This window comes from Saccostrea echinata, unplaced genomic scaffold (genome assembly GCF_033153115.1).
Source record: "Saccostrea echinata isolate AGI-Se365-2 ecotype Australia unplaced genomic scaffold, CSIRO_AGI_Sech_v1 ptg000060l, whole genome shotgun sequence".
Lineage (NCBI taxonomy): Eukaryota > Metazoa > Mollusca > Bivalvia > Ostreida > Ostreidae > Saccostrea > Saccostrea echinata.
In genome coordinates this window covers 3,584,432-3,604,843 of record NW_026889809.1, presented here as the reverse complement: position 1 = coordinate 3,604,843, position 20,412 = coordinate 3,584,432, and the positions used below count along the sequence as shown (strand labels likewise).

General features: G+C 36.3%; 1 protein-coding gene across 1 annotated transcript; it reads right to left on the bottom strand.

The window, feature by feature from the left end:
- Window positions 1-1,069: 1,069 nt before the first annotated feature.
- Window positions 1,070-2,803, bottom strand: LOC133174939 (prostaglandin E2 receptor EP4 subtype-like). The gene is made up of 2 exons (XM_061310032.1): window positions 2,030-2,803; window positions 1,070-1,309 (listed from the first exon to the last, which is right to left on the bottom strand). The coding sequence occupies exons 1-2, from the start codon at window positions 2,801-2,803 to the stop codon at window positions 1,070-1,072; spliced, it is 1,014 nt and encodes a 337-aa protein (XP_061166016.1).
- Window positions 2,804-20,412: the final 17,609 nt, after the last annotated feature.

Sequence of the window (20,412 nt, the reverse complement as noted above, 5' to 3'; positions counted from 1 at the left end):
TAGGAATTTATCATGAATGTCATTTCTGTTCAAATTCAGTCAAATGAATATCAATTTATGCATTTTTTTTTCGTATATTTTATTTTCATTCGTATGTCGACTCGATATATCCTTAAGAACTTGAAATAAAAGACAAGGTAAGGCTACCATGTCTATTTTAATCATGCATTTGGATGTTTTACTGACTATAGATGTTAATCACCAACGAACAACTAAACTATATGACAAGTAGGACGACTTTTCCATCGCTAAGTTCCTTTATTTATTCAGTGTCATTCTACAATCACCTGCATATGATGTTTCTTTCTCCAATTCGATTCGGTACTTAAGAAAATACTCTGAGTATGATCAGTTTTAAAACCGAGGAAGACAACTGATAAATAAGGTGGTAAAGGGCTTTCAACAATCTCGTTTATGTCATCATATCGCAAACCTTTTGGTAGTTAAAATGGCCTCGTTTGGAAATGATTCATACCAATTTGCGAGGTTAATTATTGTTTTTTGTAAAAATTTTGACTAAAGATTGCTCCGTTTACCTGATCAATACTGAGGGCTTACGCCAGCTGTCAACACGGGATGCTTAGTTCTCCAAGGTACCTGATTCCATCTCTGATATCTCTAGGGGTCCTTGTTTTTTTCCCTGTTCACAATTTGAATGTGTTTAAGGATTTATATGCTATCGATCACAGTTCACCTTTTTTTCTTCAGAAGATAACAGGTCTAAGTACGAAGTTTAAATCAACTGTTTCTTTTAAATCATAATTTTCATGGTTTGTAACTTGTTCTTGAAAACTATTAATATTTTTTTCATAATGTCGCTTGTATTTGTCTTCATTAAAACTTATTTAGAACATAGTACCAACGATAACGAAGGAACATTACATCAATATGACATCAATTAATGATGAGATAATTATTAACCAAAACTTTATTTCCATGTTAAATAATCCTTTTTAGTAGAAATTAGTGTTCAAAAATTTTTAAACAAGATATATGGATTAAGAAAAACTGAAATAAAATTATCATTATTTCATATATCATTATATCTGACCATCATACAAGAGACCAATTAATGTCCATTAAAAGAGACAACATGGGCTGCACAATCTCCAGATAACTTCTTTGTAAGCTTGAATTTTCTTCTAGTTACACTTTCCAGAGCACGAAGCACAAACAAAAGAAATTCTTTTCGAAACAAAATGTATATCCAGGGATCTAGGACTGAGTTTAACACACCAAACCTCAGCAAGTTGAGCTCAGTATCGCCCTCTCCCGTTACTGCACCAGAGGCATGCTGAAGGATGTTTACCTGATAAAGTGATAATTAAAAAATACATCTGATAAGAAACACAAATTGTTGTATTTTAAAATCTTACTCAGGATTAATACAGGTAGTACCTATTAAAAATTTTGATAGTATTTGTCTCAAAAATCCTGTTGTTGTATACCTGTGTGATATATGACATAAGACATGTTGAAGGATGAATTATATGACACAGCAATAAAACTGATACATAAACATCTATACTAAGAGGTTTATAATATCCTTTCTTCCTTTTTTCAAATTTAAATTCACTTTGGGTGTAACCAAACTGACTTTGAATCAAAATATACAACTTTTCTACCTGTGTGCCTGGGTAACTAATGAAATATACGGTATTCAAGAAGATTCATTCATAGTGCCGTTGGTATTTGAGGAATAAGTTTTAAAGAAAATAACGCAATGTAAATATAAGCTTTAATTTGTAACTACTTATTCAAGAACTGTGTATATCTTCCTAAAAAATCAAATTTTGTGATAAATTTTGATTCTCTTTAGCTAATAATGGATAAAGGTAGACAAATTCATGTTTCTGGATGGAATAATAAAGAATGATTATAAAAGTAAATCGTAAAACAAACTTTTCTACATGTATGTCATGGAGGGTAAATGTATTCTATTTTAGAATTAATCGCTGTTGGATTTCGAATATTCCTGAATATTGTTCTTAATCAATTGATAAAAATGAAAACTTTCTCCAAGATTTACCATGAGAGGTGCCCAGCAGGACGTAAACACTATAACAATAATCAAAAGGAACACAATCACGTGAAGATCTCTTTGGTTTCGGGTTGTCCTGACAAATCTGTTCCTGATGAAGAAGAAGACAACCAGCGTGTTTAATGAAACGGTTAAAAGGACTATTATTACGCCGGTAGTGGCGTAAATGTAGGAATATATCATGTTCAGTCTATCTTCGGGACATTCGGGTCTTACATGAATAAAATTGAGAAAACACCATGAACCGGGATACATCAGTTTGCTTGATCCGAGTCCGAACAAATGTAAACTACTGAGAAGTCCCGAAAGACTCCACACGGTGCCCAGTATAATATTTGTCCGGCGTTCTTTTGTTGTAGAGTTGTATAAATATGGAAAGAAAGTGGCAAAAAATCTGTCAAATGACATACAACACACGATCATAGCAGATGACATTAAAGTAAACATGAACACAAATCCTAGGAAAGCACACAGATCTGGAGAAAATTCATATGTAAAATCAGATATGTATCGGGACAAAGCAAAAGGGTAGGATGCTAAAATTCCTCCACCATCAGAAATGGCAAGTCCGCATACAAATCGGTAAAATGGGCGCCATTTATGAGTTTTAGCAGAACAGCATAAAGCAACAAGAGCTATGGCATTTCCAGCAACTCCAAATAAGAATAGAAGCGTCACAGGTGCTGCATTCTTGTGTTCGGTAAAGTTTGTAGCTGGTCTGATGCAATCTACAGACACGTTTAAGATGGTTGTCTTGTTCATAATGTGTGTCCTTCACTAATGGAACTTCCTCTTATTTTGAGATGTCAGTGCTTCCGTCTCTGTGAAAGTTATATCATCACCTGATGGATGTTGGAAAGATAAGCCTGTTTTTTAAAGTACTTCTGTGAACTAGGTCTGCTGTTTTCTTGATATTACAACCTTATGTCCGGATCATGTTTAGTATTTCTTGGGGTCCGCATTTTCCCCCTGTTTAGGGATTCTTTACAGGATTTATGGGAAAAGTGTTCACCCTTTACATTCCATATCATTTTTTCCTTCCCTTCTTTTCTTGGATATCGTAAAGAAAGTTTATCCCGTGTAATGTAAGGATGGGAAGTCAAAAGTCTTTTTTAATACATTGTATATTCCAAAAAAAGACGATCAAAAAATAAATGAAATAGAAAAATAATTTAAATAAAATAAAAAAATTAAAATTGTCCATAGTTCATTATTGAGATACTGTTCTCATAAAACGTTATTATTAAAAACTTTTAAAAATATGTTACTTTGTTTCTGTTAAATTTAGAAATGTCAGTCGGAGAACTTCTCAGATCATTAATTTAACTAACTAAACATGTTTCCTAAATAAAAGCAAAAAGTTAATTTACTAAATAATCCAAGTTTTACTATGCTTGTTAATTTACTGAATAATCCAAGTTTCACTTTGCTTTGATTTATTTAATATGGCAAACATTATCACACACACACACACATGACATTTTAACCTGACATATTTTGCGGATCATTTCTTCACGTTGTTAATGAATGAGTAATAAGCCAAAAAACCATTATATAATACTTCATTAGTATTCGACGACTTAATAATTAATGCAAGATCCATTTCTGACTGAAACACCAAATGTACATGTTCTTTTTTTTCTTTCATTTTCTGTGGTAAAAATACAGTGGTTTCAGTGATACTTTGTATATTGTTTAAATGTGTTTGTTGTCAAAACCAGCTCCAAAAACCGGATTTTTACTCGAAACCGAACTCCGTGATATTGTTTCTTAAAAGTGGTTAAGTGAAGAAATAAAGAAAAAAGAATTTGTGTGGAAAAGATCACAATAAATCAAATTCACCTTAAAGTCCCAGCAACCAGCATGAATAATGATCGTTTCAGCTTCAATTCTTATGCTGTTGTATATATTAGTTATAGCGGGTATGACAGGTCGACAGGGGATGCTTACTCCTCATAGGCACCTGATCCCAGCTCTGGTGTTTCAATAGCTCCACGTTTTTTTTTTTTTTTTTTATCCCTGTTCACGATTCGTTTTGTTTACTGATTTATTGGATTGACGTCTGTTTGTTATCGTCACCTCTTGCATTATAATATAGTACAATATGTAGCTTCAATAAAGCTAATAAAAAGATTTCTTGTAAAAACAATCCACACATATTTATAATATCCAATTTGTACAATTATATGCTGGTAAAAATATTAAAAAAGATTATTTGAGGAATCAATTGTCAGGACTCATTTGGGGTCGTCAATTGTTATTCAGTAATGTAGACCTTTAATCTGTTTTGTGAATCAACAGTTAACTAGATTCTGTATTTGTATTTCTAAAGAAAGTTCGGGTATTTAATCCCCTTCCGTCCGTAAGTCCGTCAGTCACACGTTCATTTTTTCTCAAACTCTATTACATTTCAGCACTAGGGAACTATTTTTTGCAATGTGTTTGGTGGTGTCCTGTAGATGTGCAATAAGGTTTAAAATTCAAAATTTTCTTCTTCATACTGCAGTCAAATTAGTAACAGAAAAAAAGATGTATTTCTACAGAAACAATGTTTCCAGAAATCACATATATCTTAAATTTTATGCATTAGCAAAATTATCTTTCGGAATATGATTGGTGTTGTCCTGTAGATATGAAATTAATCTTTCAAATTTTATTTTCATCTAGCCAATCGGGGCCAAAAGGACGTTTTCTACAACAACCATGTTTCCAGAAATCCTCTCACATTTTAAGCAGTAGCTAAATCATATTTTGGAATATGATTGGCAGTGTGATATAGTTGTGCAAAATGGTTAGGGAATTTTCATCCTGAGAACAAATAAGGCCTTAAATAACCTACATTTATCTACAACTAGAGGACAAAGGCCTCAATGGTCACCCTAGTGTAATGCAACCCTGCGCGCACAACTTCTTACATGTAAATCATAGAATACCAGTTGTGATTTCTTCGCTAGTCGAAAGGTTTGAAAAAGAGCGCATTTAGAGGCAATTATTTATTACCCTCTTATGACAGCTATAGTTAGTGCTGCAATCTACAGTAAAGTAGTATATACATATCCTGTATAAACATAATGTTACCATTACCGCCCTTGCTGTTTGATAAATAATAGGTTATATTATATACCAAAAACTTCTAATGTAAGAGTTTATAATTCATCAGTATATTGTTTGTAAATGTTCCATAATATAAACTGAACGGTGTTGTAAAATATACTTACTGAACAAAAAAAAAAAAGATGTGTTTGTGAAACACTGATGCCTCGTATTGCAGCTTATGGAGAAGTTTAAAGTTTCTCAAATGCAAATAAAACTCCAGGTCAAGAGATCAAAAATGTTGGTATCCAAAGGAAGTTCTTGTCTCGAGGAATGTACCTGTGAAATATGAAAGCCCTAGCACCAACCGTTGAAAAGTTATGGTGAAGGATAAAGTTTTTAAAAGTAAGTAAAACGGTAAGGTCAAGGTACAATGGTGCCAAAGGGAAGGTCTTGTAACAAGTGATACACATAATCGTGAAATGTGAAAGTCCTAGAAACAAACGTTCAAATGTTATGGCAAAGGTTAAAATTTGTTAAAAGTAGGTCAAACTCAAATGTCAAGGTCAATGCCAAAATTGTTGGTATCCAAAAGAAGGCCTTATCACAAGAAATACACATGTGAAGTATGAAAGCCTTAACATAGACTGTTCAAAAGTTGTGGCCAAGCTCATAAAATTTTGCAAAATTGGGTCAAACTTCAAGGTGAAAAGGTCAAATATGATGGTACCCACAGAAAGGTCTTGTCACAAGGAATACACACGTGGAATATGAAAGCCAAAGCTCCAACCAATCAAAAGTTATGGGCAATGTTAAAATTTTTGCGGACAGACAAACAGCTAGTCTGTCTGACGGACGGACAGGACAAAAACTATATGCCCCCGCGAATCTTCGATAACGGGGGCATAAAAAAATAAATAAATTGATGTGGGAGTGCATGAGGCTTAAAGATAAAACTAAGTAGCCTTATCAGATAAGACTAGGGAATGAACATTCTCAAGATTAAAAAAATAAACTCCTACAGAAAATGAATTGATCTGAGTTTTTCTTCAAGACTTAAATTATTGAGCTATTAAATGCTTTACGTAAGCATTTCAAATAAACAACGATTTCTTTGCTATTTTACATGTAACTTCATATCTTATCTTTCATTTAAAATGTTCAAAAAAGACCTGTGTCCGATAACAATATATTTCTCAAATATCATTCGCGGTCACATTTTTTTTCAATCGTCAATTAAAAACAAAGAAAAAACATTCAAACTTCCTGTTTTTCCCTAATAACATCGTATCATTCCACTGTAGATAGCAACCATAATTCAACATTAAAGAAACCAATCTTGAGTTCTCTGTGTAGCTCTTCTGTTATTTGAAAAGGAGAATCAGCGTGTTTTCCTTGTTTAACTTACACCTAGGCTTTATGCTAACAGAACAAACCACTAAGAACCAAATCCAACATTTATCAACAACCAATCAGACCGCCAGTAACAGGAAATTCACAGAGATGTCCTACTTACGTTATTGATATTTAACAAGTACACGCCAGGAAAAAAATTAAGAAGTTATGGTTTCAATACAATTCTTCTAAAAGGAGAAGATTCTAAAAGGAAAAAAAAACCTTGAAATAAGTCATTTCGAGGCTTTTCCTGTTTAAAAGCAAGAAATACCCCCGGTATAACAAACCATTGCCATCACAATTCCCCAAGGTTCCTCCTTTATCCTCAGTATTTTTTTCATGATTTATCACGTTCATATATTTACTCTTTTAATTTTCTTTATCATGAAGATTTATTTTCACTTTGGAGGAAATAATCAATAAGATCTATCAGATGTATTTGTAGCTCTTAAAACTTTCGAAAAATGGCACAGAATGCATAGAAAACTCGATATCCTTATGAAAAATATTTGAATGTTTTTTCTTCCTTTAACTAATCTAGCTGGACACGTCATTAATGGTGATGTTTATATATTTCAAAATGACAATAAAGCAAAACATTCGACAGCCCCGATCTTTCAAATGTCAACAGAACTTCATTCCTATGAGAAGAAAAAGCACTAGACTGAAGCTAGCAGCCAATAACAGCAACCATAAAGCCCGTAGAAGCTAGCAGCCACTAAGGAAATTCATCAAAGGACTGAGAGTACTCTGACGCAATACTGTTTAATGCCTCATTTTCGCAACAGTGGCTGTCAGCTATCATCCGCAACTGTACTCGGCAATGCTGGTACCGGACATCCATGACTGTACCTGCTCACTAATATCAAAAACGGAATGTCAGAGCAAGATTTTCCGGATTGTTCAACGTATTAAACTATATGTTGTTGATTAAGTATGGATTGTTTTTTAATGAAAAATACGAAATGTGTTAATATGGAGGAAAGAAAATTTCTGATTTTAAATAAATCTACTTTATGGAAGACTGTAATCGCCAAAACGGTAACAATAACTGGCTTAGTGAATATATCGCGGAAAATATATGTAAGCTTGACTATGCCTAAATCCATTGTATGAATCGCTATTATCTCTAAAAAGTAAAATTTACTACAGCGTACATTTTGTATATCTATGACTGTATCCTGTGCCTGATATACAACATCTGCGACTGTACCTGTGCCGTACATACACACTTGCACTGACTCAACCCGCGCTTGATTAATAACATCCACTTAGCAAAAAATTCTGTGGATTTTCTCCGATTTAGATTTAGACTCAGAATTCAATCAAAGCGCAATTAACGCTAATCTTTATATTACCCAAGACAGTGATACCGAGACAAACGATGTCAGCAGTAATTAGGGAAGGATCCAAAAGTTTTACAGATTTAAGTTTAAAGCTTTATGTTCAGAGTACAATATGAGCCAGGTCTTTAATTTTTTTTTTTGGGGGGGGGGGGCTGGGGGCATGATTTCAATATCCTACGTGCTCAATAATAATGATGAATTTAAAATGAAACATGCTAGTATAATTATAGAAAATATATGAGTAAACAATAAACAAAGTAAAATAAAAAAGGAAATTAAAATAAATATTGGAATTAATTTGTAATCCTTAATTTTATGTTAGAAAGAATAAGTACGTCATAATATTATTAATTTCATCCATTTCATTGATCACGCAAGTGGTGTCAATGAAAAACACAGGTTTTTTCCCATAAATATATGTCTTACGATATATACGGGTGGAATGGGCTGATTCACCCGTTTTCAATGTGTTATATATAAACATCTCAAGTGCACCCCAGGAAGTAGCCTCCTATGCCCTTCATGAAAAAGAATAGATCCTGACAAAAAACCTTTATTTATTTACAAAGTACATAAAATTTACTAGGCACAGGCATCAAAGTTGTACAAATAGACTGGAAGAAACCCCCCCCCCCCCCAAAAAAAAAAAAATAAATTCTCAAAAGAAATAAAAATTAATTTTATATGCATGGAACAATTAACATCTTGACTGGTCGATAACCGTGGTGTGATACCTGAAATATGTAGGGTATGGTATTAAAATAATTGATCATATTAAAGGAAATTAATGCTATACTTATCGATAACATCCGAAGAAAATATTTATATAAGTAAATATTTTTATTAGATCCACCTCTCTAAGATTCTGCTGAACTGTCCAGACAACTCTAGAAATTTTACACCATGACTGTACCGGTGTCTGATTGACAACATCCACGACTGTACCTGTCCAGTACACACACTTTATTCTACATCCCTGACTGTACCAGTGCTAATAAACAACATCCCTGACTGTACCTGTGCCTTATAAACAACATCCCTGACTGTACCTGTGCCTTATAAACAACATCCCTGACTGTACCTGTGCCTTATAAACAACATCCATGACTGTACCTGTGCCTTATAAACAACATCCATGACTGTACCTGTGCCTTATAAACAACATCCATGACTGTACCTGTCCAGTACACACACTTTATTCTACATCCATGACTGTACCAGTGCTAAACAAGATGTGTTTGTGAAACACTGATGCCCCCGTATGGCAGCTTATGGCGAAGGTTAAAGTTTCTTCAAATGCAAGTCAAAATCCAGGCCAAAAGATAAGAAATGTTGATACCCAAAGAAAGGTCTTGTCTCGAGGAATACACCTATGAAATTTGAAAGCCCTAGATACAACTGTTCAGAAGTTATGGCGAAGGTTAAAGTTTTTTGAATAAAAGTCAAACGTCAAGGTCAAGGTCAAAGTGGTTGGTATCCAAAGGAAGATCTTGTCACAAGGATTACATATGTGAAGTACGAAAGCCCTAGTACCAACCATTCAAAAGTTATGGCCAAGGTTAAAGTTTTTCAAAAGTAGGTCAAACTCCTAGGTCAAGGTCAAAGGGTCAAATAGGTTGGTATCCAAAGGAAGGTCTTGTCACAAGGATTACATATGTGAAGTATGAAAGCCCTAGCTCCAACCATTCAAAAGTTATGGTCAAGGTTAAAGTTTTTCAAAAGTAGGTCAAACTCCTAGGTCAAGGTCAAAAGGTCAAAGTGGTGGTTGGTATCCAAAGGAAGGTCTTGTCGCAAGGATTACATATGTGAAGTATGAAAGCCCTAGCTCCAACCATTCAAAAGTTATGGCCAAGGTTAAAGTTTTTCAAAAGTAAGTCAAACTCCTAGGTCAAGGTCAAAGGGTCAAAGTGGTTGATATCCAGAGGAAGGTCTTGTCACAAGGAATACTCATGTGAAGTTTGAAACCCTAAGCACCAACTGTTCAAAAGTTATAGCCAAGGTTAAAGTTTTTCAAAAGTAGGTCAAACTCCAAGGTCAAGGTCAAAAGGTCAAAGTTGTTGGTATCCAAAGGAAGGCCTTGTCACAAAAAATACACATGTGAAGTTTGAAACCCCAAGCACCAACTGTTCAGAAGTTATGGCTAAGGTTAAAGTCTCATAAAATTTTGCAAAAGTAGGTCAAACTCCAAGGTCAAGGTCAAAAGGTCAAATATGATGGTACCCAAAGAAAGGTCTTGTCACAAGGAATACACATGTGAAATATGTCATAGCTCCAACCAATCAAAAGTTATGGGCAAGGTTAAAGTTGACAACAGACAGACAGACAAACAGACAAACAGACAAACGGACAAACAAACAGACAGACAGGACAAAAACAATATACCCCCGGGATCTTTCGATCCCGGGGCATAAAAACAACAACATCCCTGACTGTACCTGTGCCTTATAAACAACATCCCTGACTGTACCTGTGCCTTATAAACAACATCCCTGACTGTACCTGTGCCTTATAAACAACATCCATGACTGTACCTGTCCAGTACACACACTTTACATCCATGACTGTACCGGTGCTTATAAACAACATCCATGACTGTACCTGTGCCTTATAAACAACATCCATGACTGTACCTGTGCCTTATAAACAACATCCATGACTGTACCTGTGCCTTATAAACAACATCCCTGACTGTACCTGTGCCTTATAAATAACATCCCTGACTGTACCCGTGCCTTATAAACAACATCAATGAATGTACTTGTCCAGTACACACACTTTTTTCTACATCCATGACTGTATCTGTGTCTTATAAACAACATCCACGACTGTACCTGTCCAGTACATACACTTTATTCTACATCCATGACTGTACCTGTACCTTATAAACAACATCCCTGAGTGTACCTGGGCAGTATACACATCTTACTCTACATCCATGACTGTACCTGTGCTTTATAAACAACATCCATAACTGTACCTGTTCAGTACACACACTTTATTCTACATCATTGACTGTACCTGTGCCTTATAAATAATATCCACGACTGTACCTGTCCAGTATACACACTTTATTCTACATCCATGACTGTACTTGTGCCTTATAAACAACATCCACGACTGTACCTGTCCAGTACACACACATTATTCTACTTCCATGACTGCATCTTGCTTTATTAACAACATCCAATAAAAGTTATTCAAGGCCCTACTTAAAGTTTGTTCTTTTTCGTTTGTGACCCGAACCCCCACCCCCAATGCAACCCCCATCCCGTCAAAAAAATTGAATCATATGCCTGCAAGAAAGCGTGGGATTTAGACTTTTGTTTTAAGAGGAAATACTCCTTCTTTCGATATACTCCATCCTCGCCTTCACAACTTCTGCCAAGTTTTATTATTATTGTAGAAGAGTTTTTAAGTAATGGATTAATTATTTTAAAACCAGTGTCAAAAAGTTAACTGTTCATTTAAAACTCTTCTCATAAAGAGGGGGAAGGGTTAGATAATTTTATAAATTGAAATCGGGCTTTAAACATAACGAGTGAACCAGATTTTCAAATACTCATGGAAATGGATAAATAACCATCAAATCTCTCCGTATGTTTAACTTATGTAAAAGTCAACTGACATATTAGATTCATTGGCAATAAAATGACTATTTTTGCTGCTTTTAGTCTGTAAACATATGTTCTACACCCTCACCCACCCCCCACCCTCAACCCTACCCCAAATAACTCACTCCACTGAAACAAAAAAAAAAAACAAAAAAACAATTGGTATAAATTTGAAGTTGTGAAATAACAGTTCATAATACTTGAAAAAGGAATTGTTGTTTCAGTGAGGGGGGGGGGGATAAAAATATTTTCCGTTGATTTCTATAGAGATGAAGTTTTACCAAAATTATAAACTTATCTCTCTTTGTTTTCCCAAATAAGTTATGTTTTCTGATAAAATTCACATAAATATTCGGTATATGAATATGAAAAAAATCATTCCAATATGTTAACTTTCTAAATTAACTCTGCGATAGGTGGCAGAATTTTACTATCATTCTTGCTATCATATGGTTTATTCAAGCATGCGTATTAAAGTTATTGAGACAAGCCTTCTGCATTAGCAATACTAGTCCCCTACCGGAAAGTGTAATCTGGTTCCCATTAAAAATTGAAAATGCTGTAATTCTGTCAAAAAATCATTGAAGCGGAACATAATGCAAACTTGATCTATAACTCATCAAGATACACTGACATACCAAACATCAACACTCAATATCTGCAAACGTTTTAAAAAAAAAGTGTGGAAAACCCTTAAAAATTAAAAAGGTTGTAATTCCCTCAAAAATCAAAGAAGCGAAACGAAATTAAAAACTTGATCTGTAACTCATCAATACACACTAACATATCAAAATCAGCTTATCTGCAAGCGTTTAGAAAAAAATGCGGAAAACCAAGTGGGACAGAGTGACAGCTAGGCGGACAGACAGACGGACGGACAGACTCAGAGGAAACCTATCGTCCCCTCCGGTTTCAATTTATTTTATTAGTTGTTTATAGAAACCGGAGGGGACGATAGGTTTCCTCTGAGTCTGTCCGTCCGTCTGTCGGTCTGTCTGTCTGTCAGTCTGTCCCACTTGGTTTTTCCGCACTTTTTTCTAAACGCTTGCAGATATTGAGCTGATTTTCGGCATGTGAGTGTATCTTGATGAGTTACAGATCAAGTTTGCATTTCGTTACGCTTCAGTGCTTTTTGACGGAATTACGACCTTTTCATTTTCTCAGGGTTTTCCGCAATTTTTTTTTCTAAACGCTTGCAGATATTGAGCTGATTTTTGGTATGTGACTTTACCATGATGAGTTATAGATGAAGTTTTTATTTCGTTTCGCTTCATTGATTTTTGACGGAATTATGGCATTTTCAATTTTTAACGGGAACCAGATTACACTTGCCGGTAGGGGATTAGTATTGCTAATGCAATACTCTCAGAATGCTTGTTCTTGATGAAAGGGCAGATTAATTACTCTATTTGCATAAATGTACCACAAAATTAGAACTCTTTAGTGTGCAGTGTATAGAGGGCTCTTAAGCACATGAAAAAAAAAATCCAACTTTTTCCTCATTTTCCTCTCCTGTTTATGTCATGTTTCCTCATTGGCTTATTGCTTAAATTTTTTGAATGCCATCTAAATATTGAATTGTGAAGTGTAGATACATGTAGTATTACATGTACTACAATAATTATTTTCAATAGGTCTTTCTTTGTTAACACGATAAAATGCACTATTCCATCCTAAAATGTTTTCAACTATGAAAACATTTTTACACCTTCTTCTGTGCCAATCCCAAAGTTGCGGGGTATTATTATCATAGTTTACAACTGATTATACGTCAAACGTATATGACAAATGTTTATTAAAATTAATTAAAATTAATAATAGTAATTGGCTATGAGTTGACTTATAGCTTTGAGTTTTCCACCTGTACACTGATGATTATTCGTGTCTCGAACTTGATTCTAATTGATTTTCATGGTCAAATTTTAAGAGTCAATGACACATTCAAAGATCAAAATTTGTGAGTGAAATAAAATTGTTTAAATATTGTTGTTTTTTATGGTAGGGCGGTCCAAATATATTCAATACGTACCTCTTAAACCCTGAGAAGTTTATTGTGTGTAAATCTTGATTATAAGGCATAGGAACAGTTATAGATGTAGTGTGTGTCATACACAGGTACAGTTGTGGATGTTGTTTATAAGGCACAGGTACAGTCAGGGATGTAGAGTAAGATGTGTATACTGCACAGGTACAGTCATGGATGTTGTTTATAAGGCACAGGTACAGTCAGGGATGTAGAGTAAGATGTGTATACTGCACAGGTACAGTCATGGATGTTGTTTATAAGGCACAGGTACAGTCATGGATGAAGAGTAAGATGTGTATACTGCACAGGTACAGTCGTTGATGTTGTTTATAAGGCACAGGTACAGTCGTGGATGTTGTTTATAAGGCACAGGTACAGTCATGGATGTAGAATAAAGTGTGTGTACTGGACAGGTACAGTCGTGGATGTTGTTTATAAGGCACAGGTACAGTCATGGATGTAGAATAAAGTGTGTGTACTGGACAGGTACAGTCGTGGATGTTGTTTATAATGCACGGGTACAGTCAGGGATGTAGAGTAAGATGTGTATACTGCACAGGTACAGTCGTGGATGTTGTTTATAAGGCACAGGTACAGTCATGGATGTAGAATAAAGTGTATGTACTGCACAGGTACAGTCGTGGATGTCGTTTATAAGGCACAGGTACAGTCATGGATGTTGTTTATAAGGCACAGGTACAGTCGTGGATATTGTTTATAAGACACATGTACAGGTACAGTCATGGATGTTGTTTATAAGGCACAGGTACAGTCATGGATGTAGAGTTAGATGTATATACTGCACAGGTACAGTCAGGGATGTTGTTTATAAGGCACAAGTACAGTCATGGATGTAGAATAAAGTATGTATATATGCACAGGTACACTCGTGGATGTTGTTTATAAGGCACAGGTACAGTCATGGATGTAGAGTATGATGTGTATACTGCATAGGTACAGTCGTGGATGTTGTTTATAAGGCACAGGTACAGTCATGGATGTAGAATAAAGTGTATGTACTGGACAGGTACAGTCGTGGATGTTGTTTATAAGGCACAGGTACAGTCAGGGATGTAGAGTTAGATGTGTATACTGCACAGGTACAGTCGTGGATGTTGTTTATAAGGCACAGGTACAGTCATGGATGTAGAATAAAGTGTATGTACTGGACAGGTACAGTCGTGGATGTTGTTTATAAGGCACAGGTACAGTCATGGATGTAGAGTTAGATGTGTATACTGCACAGGTACAGTCGTGGATGTTGTTTATAAGGCACAGGTACAGTCGTGGATGTTGTTTATAAGACACAGGTACAGTCATGGATGTTGTTTATAAGGCACAGGTACAGTCAGGGATGTAGAGTTAGACGTGTATACTGCACAGGTACAGTCAGGGATGTTGTTTATAAGGCACAAGTACAGTCATGGATGTAGAATAAAGTGTGTGTACTGGGCAGGTACAGTCGTGGATGTTGTCAATCAGACACCGGTACAGTCATGGTGTAAAATTTCTAGAGTTGTTTGGACAGTACAGCAGAATCTTAGAGAGGTGGATCTAATAAAAATATTTACTTATACAAATATTTACTTTGGATGTTATCGATAATTTTAGCATAAATTTCCTTTAATATGATCAATTATTTTAATACCATACCTTACATATTTCAGGTATCACACCACGGTTATCGACCAGTCAAGATGTTAATTGTTCCATGCATATAAAATTAATTTTTATTTCTTTTGAGAATTTTTTTTTTGGGGGGGGGGGGGGTCTTCCAGCCTATTTTTACAACTTTGATGCCTGTGCCTAGTAAATTTTATGTACTTTGTAAATAAATAAAGGTGTTCTGTCAGGAACTATTCTTTTTCAGGGCCTAGGAGGCTACTTCCTGGGGTGCACTTGAGAGGTTTATATATAACACATTGAAAACGGGTGGATCAGCCCATTCCACCCGTATATATCGTAAGACATATAAATGTATATTCATGGGAAATAAAACCTGTGTTTTTCATTGACACCACTTGTGTGATCAATGAAATGGGTGAAATTAATAATATTGTGACGTACTTATACTTTCTAACATAAAATTAAGGATTACAAATTAATTCCGATATTTGTTTATTATTTACTCGTATATTTTCTATAATTATACTAGCATGTTTCATTTTTAAATTCATCATTATTATTGAGCACGTAGGGTATTGAAATCATGCCCCCCTCACCCCCCCCCACCCCCCCCCCCCCAAAAAAAAATAAATAAAGACCTGGTTCATATTGTTCTCTGAACATAAAGCTTTAAATTTAAAATCTGTAAAAGTTTTGGATCTTTCCCTAATCACTGCTGACATCGTTTGTCTCGGTATCACTGTCATAGGTAATATAAAGATTAGCGTTAATTGCGCTTTGATTGAATTCAGTTTAAATCTAAATCGGAGAAAATCCACAGAATTTTTTGTTGTGGATGTTATTAATCAAGCGCGGGTTGAGCCAGTGGTAGTGTGTTTGTACGGCACAGGTACAGTCGCAGATGTTGTATACCAGGCAGAGGATACAGTCATAGATATACAAAATGTAGACATAGTCAAGTTAATTTACATATATTTTCCGCGATATATTCACTAAGCCAGTTATCGTTACCGTTTTGGCGATTACAGCCTTCCATAAAGTAGATTTATTTATAATCAGAAATTTTCTTTCCTCCATATTAACACATTTCGTATTTTTCATTAAAAAACAATCCATACTTAATTAACAACATATAGTTTAATATGTTGAACAATCCGGAAAATCTTGCTCTGACATTCCGTTTTTGATATTAGTGAGCAGGTACAGTCATGGATGTCCGGTACCAGCATTGCCGAGTACAGTTGCGGATGTTAGCTGACAGACCCCACTCCATTTTCGACAATTTATAATTAATAATTAGATAATTAATGCAACACTTAATTATTAATTAATAATTCAAACACTTGGAGGCAGTTAAGCTTACCTGCATAAGGAAAATTATGCGGTTTCACAACAAACAAACAAACAAACAAAAAGAAGAAAATGTCACCATCTTTGACCGCTTAAGAATAAAACAGCATTGGATAGGTTAAGTACTTCCGGGAGAATCCCTTTTAGGCTCTTTTACGGGTCTCAGGAACATGATGGTGCCAAAAGGCTAACCTGAAATTTGCTAACTCCTAATATTTACATTGATAAGGGTTTGAAGGTAATTTAATCTGTTTTAGGTTATGATCCTTGAAGTATGCTTCGTACAATTACTGGCTCAAGGTAAAAGGGTCCACAGGGCTATTATATACGGCCATAAAATTTAGGCTGAAGTGGTACCACCAAGTGGTGCCAAGGGCGGGTTACATATTTCAAGCAGCTATTATACCTCTTATCTTATAAGTGTGCTTTAAATCATTACTGTGCAAGATAGAAGATTTCTAGGACTATCTTTCCCGCAATCGGTTTGAGGCTGTAACGGCACCACCAAGTGGTGCCAACGAAGGGGAACATCTTTCATGCTTTCATTTTTCAACCATCATTGACCACTAGAACAAACTAACACTAAACTGGAAAAAAGTTAAGGGTCTTAGGGAGTATCCTTTTTGTCAACTTTTTGACAGGTTCCAATGACTAGAAAAGGCCAGTTAGGTAACTTGAACTTTGTTGTTTTTCACATTGTCTATTGATATACGGAATAAAAGTCAGATGTTATACCCCTTATCTTTGAAGTGTGCTTCAAATCATTACTGGGGCAAGGTAGAGGGCCCCTAGGACTATCATTTCCCGCTATCAGAATGTTGCTGTAGTGGTACCACCAAGTAGTGCCATGGGTGGGGGACGTATTTCAAGCATTCATTTTGAAAGCATCTTTGACTACTAGAACAAAGTAACACTAGTGAAAGGTTAAGGACCTTAGGGAGAACCACTTGTCAGGTTTTGGGAGTGTCCCTTGGAAAGGAAGGGGCCAGTAAGCTAACCTGAAATTTGTTGTTTTTCACTTAGTGTTTTAATATGCGGGTGAAAGGTCAGCTATTATACCTCTTATCTTTGAAGTGTGCTTCAAATCATTATTGGGGCAAGGTAGACGGTCCCTTGGACTATCATTTCCCGCTATCAGAATGTTGCTGTAGTGGTACCACCAAGTGGTGCCATGGGTGGGGCACGTATTTCAAGCATTCATATTGAAAGCATCTTTGGCTAGCAGAACAAAGTAACACTAGTGAAAGGTTGAGGACCTTAGAGAGAAAAAATTTCCAGGTTTCTGAAGGGTCCCGACAAAGAGAAAGGGCCAGTAAGCTAACCTGAAATTTGTTGTTTTCGTTTGTGTTTTAATATACGGGTTAAAGGTCAGCAATTATACCCCTTATCTTTGAAGTGTGCTCCAAATCATTACTGGGGCAAGGTAGAGGGCCCCTAGGACTATCATTTCCCGCTATCAGAATGTTGCTGTAGTGGTACCACCAAGTGGTGCCATGGTTGGGGCACGTATTTCAAGCATTCATATTGAAAGCATCTTTGGCTACCAGAACAAAGTAACACTAGTGAAAGGTTGAGGACCTTAGGGAGAACCACTTGCCAGGTTTTCGAAGGGTCGTGTTGAAGAAAAAGGGCCAGTAAGCTAACCTGAAATTTGTTGTTTTTCACATTGTGTTTTTATATACGGGTTAAAGGTCAGCTATTATACCCCCTTAAGTTTGAAGTGTGCTTCAAATCATTACTGGGACAAGGTAGAGGGCCCCTAGGACTATCATTTCCCGCTATCAGAATGTTGCTGTAGTGGTACCACCAAGTGGTGCCATGGGTGGGGGACGTATTTCAAGCATTCATTTTGAAAGCATCTTTGGCTACTAGAACAAAGTAACACTAGTGAAAGGTTGAGGACCTTAGGGAGAACAACTTGCCAGGTTTCTGAAGGGTCCCGACAAAGAGAAAGGGCCAGTAAGCTAACCTTAAATTTGTTGTTTTTCGTTTGTGTTTTAATATACGGGTTAAAGGTCAGCTATTATACCTCTTATCCTTGAAGTGTGCTTCAAATCATTATTGGGGCAAGGTAGAGGGCCCCTAGGACTATCATTTCCTGCTATCAAAATGTTGCTGTAGTGGTACCACCAAGTGGTGCCATGGGTGGGGACGTATTTCAAGCATTCATTTTGAATGCATCTTTGCCTACTAGAACAAAGTAACACTAGTGAAAGGTTAAGGACCTTAGGGAGAACCACTTGCCAGGTTTCCCAAAAGTCCCTTGGAAAAGAAGGGGCCAGTTAGCTAACCTGAACTTTGTTGTTTTTCACTTTTTGTTTTAATATAAGGGTTAAAGGTCAGTTATTATACCTCTTATCTTTGAAGTGTTATTCAAATCATAACTGGGGCAAGATAGAGGGCCCCTAGGACTATCATTTCCTGCTATCAAAATGTTGCTGTAGTGGTACCACCAAGTGGTGCCATGGGTGGGGCACGTATTTCAAGCATTCATTTTGAAGGCATCTTTGGTTACTAGAACTAAGTAACACTAGTGAAAGGTTACATGTAAGAACCTTAGGGAGAATCACTTGCCAGGTTTTCGAAGGGTCGTGTTGAAGAAAAAGGGCCAGTAAGCTAACCTGAACTTTGTTGTTTTTCACTTTGTGTTTTAATATACGGGTTAAAGGTCAGCTATTATACCCCTTTTCTTTGAAGTGTGCTTCAAATCATTACTGGGGCAAGGTAGAGGGCCCCTAGGACTATCATTTCCCGCTATCAGAATGGGGCTGTAGTGGTACCACCAAGTAGTGCCATGAGTGGGGCACGTATTTCAAGCATTCATTTTGAATGCATCTTTGCCTACTAGAACAAAGTAACACTAGTGAAAGGTTAAGGACCTTAGGGAGAACCACTTGCCAGGTTTCCCAAAAGTCCCTTGGAAAAGAAGGGGCCAGTTAGCTAACCTGAACTTTGTTGTTTTTCACTTCGTGTTTTAATATACGGGTTAAAGGTCAGCTATTATACCCCTTATCTTTGAAGTGTGCTTCAAATCATAACTGGGGCAAGGTAGAGGGCCCCTAGGACTATCATTTCCCGCTATCAGAATGTTGCTGTAGTGGTACCACCAAGTGGTGCCATGGGTGGGGGACGTATTTCAAGCATTCATTTTGAAAGCATCTTTGGCTACTAGAACAAAGTAACACTAGTGAAAGGTTGAGGACCTTAGGGAGAACCATTTGCCAGGTTTTCGAAGGGTCCTGTTGAAGAAAAAGGGCCACTAAGCTAACCTGAACTTTGTTGTTTTTCACTTTGTGTTTTAATATACGGGTTAAAGGTTAGCTATTATACCCTTTATCTTTGAAGTGTGCTTCAAATCATAACTGGGGCAAGGTAGAGGGCCCCTAGGACTATCATTTCCTGCTATCAGAATGTTGCTGTAGTGGTACCACCAAGTAGTGCCATGGGTGGGGCACGTATTTGAAGCATTCATATTGAAAGCATCTTTGGCTACTAGAACTAAGTAACACTAGTGAAAGGTTAAGGACCTTAGGGAGAATCACTTGCCAGGTTTTCGAAGGGTCGTGTTGAAGAAAAAGGGCCAGTAAGCTAACCTGAACTTTGCTGTTTTTCACTTTGTGTTTTAATATACGGGTTAAAGGTCAGCTATTATACCCCCTTAAGTTTGAAGTGTGCTTCAAATCATTACTGGGACAAGGTAGAGGGCCCCTAGGACTATCATTTCCCGCTATCAGAATGGGGCTGTAGTGGTACCACCAAGTGGTGCCATGGTTGGGGCACGTATTTCAAGCATTCATTTTGAAAGCATCTTTGGCTACTAGAACAAAGTAACACGAGTGAAAGGTTGAGGACCTTAGAGAGAACAACTTTCCAGGTTTCTGAAGGGTCCCGACAAAGAGAAAGGACCAGTAAGCTAACCTGAAATTTGTTGTTTTTCGTTTGTGTTTTAATATACGGGTTAAAGGTCAGCAATTATACCCCTTA

Bases quoted from the DNA above. Each gene is read 5' to 3' on its own strand.
- LOC133174939 (XM_061310032.1), bottom strand. From the start codon at position 2,803: ATGAACAAGACAACCATCTTAAACGTGTCTGTAGATTGCATCAGACCA. The intron at 1,310-2,029 runs GTAAATCTTGGA...TCACTTTATCAG, and splicing joins CCTGCTGGGCACCTCTCATG to GTAAACATCCTTCAGCATGC.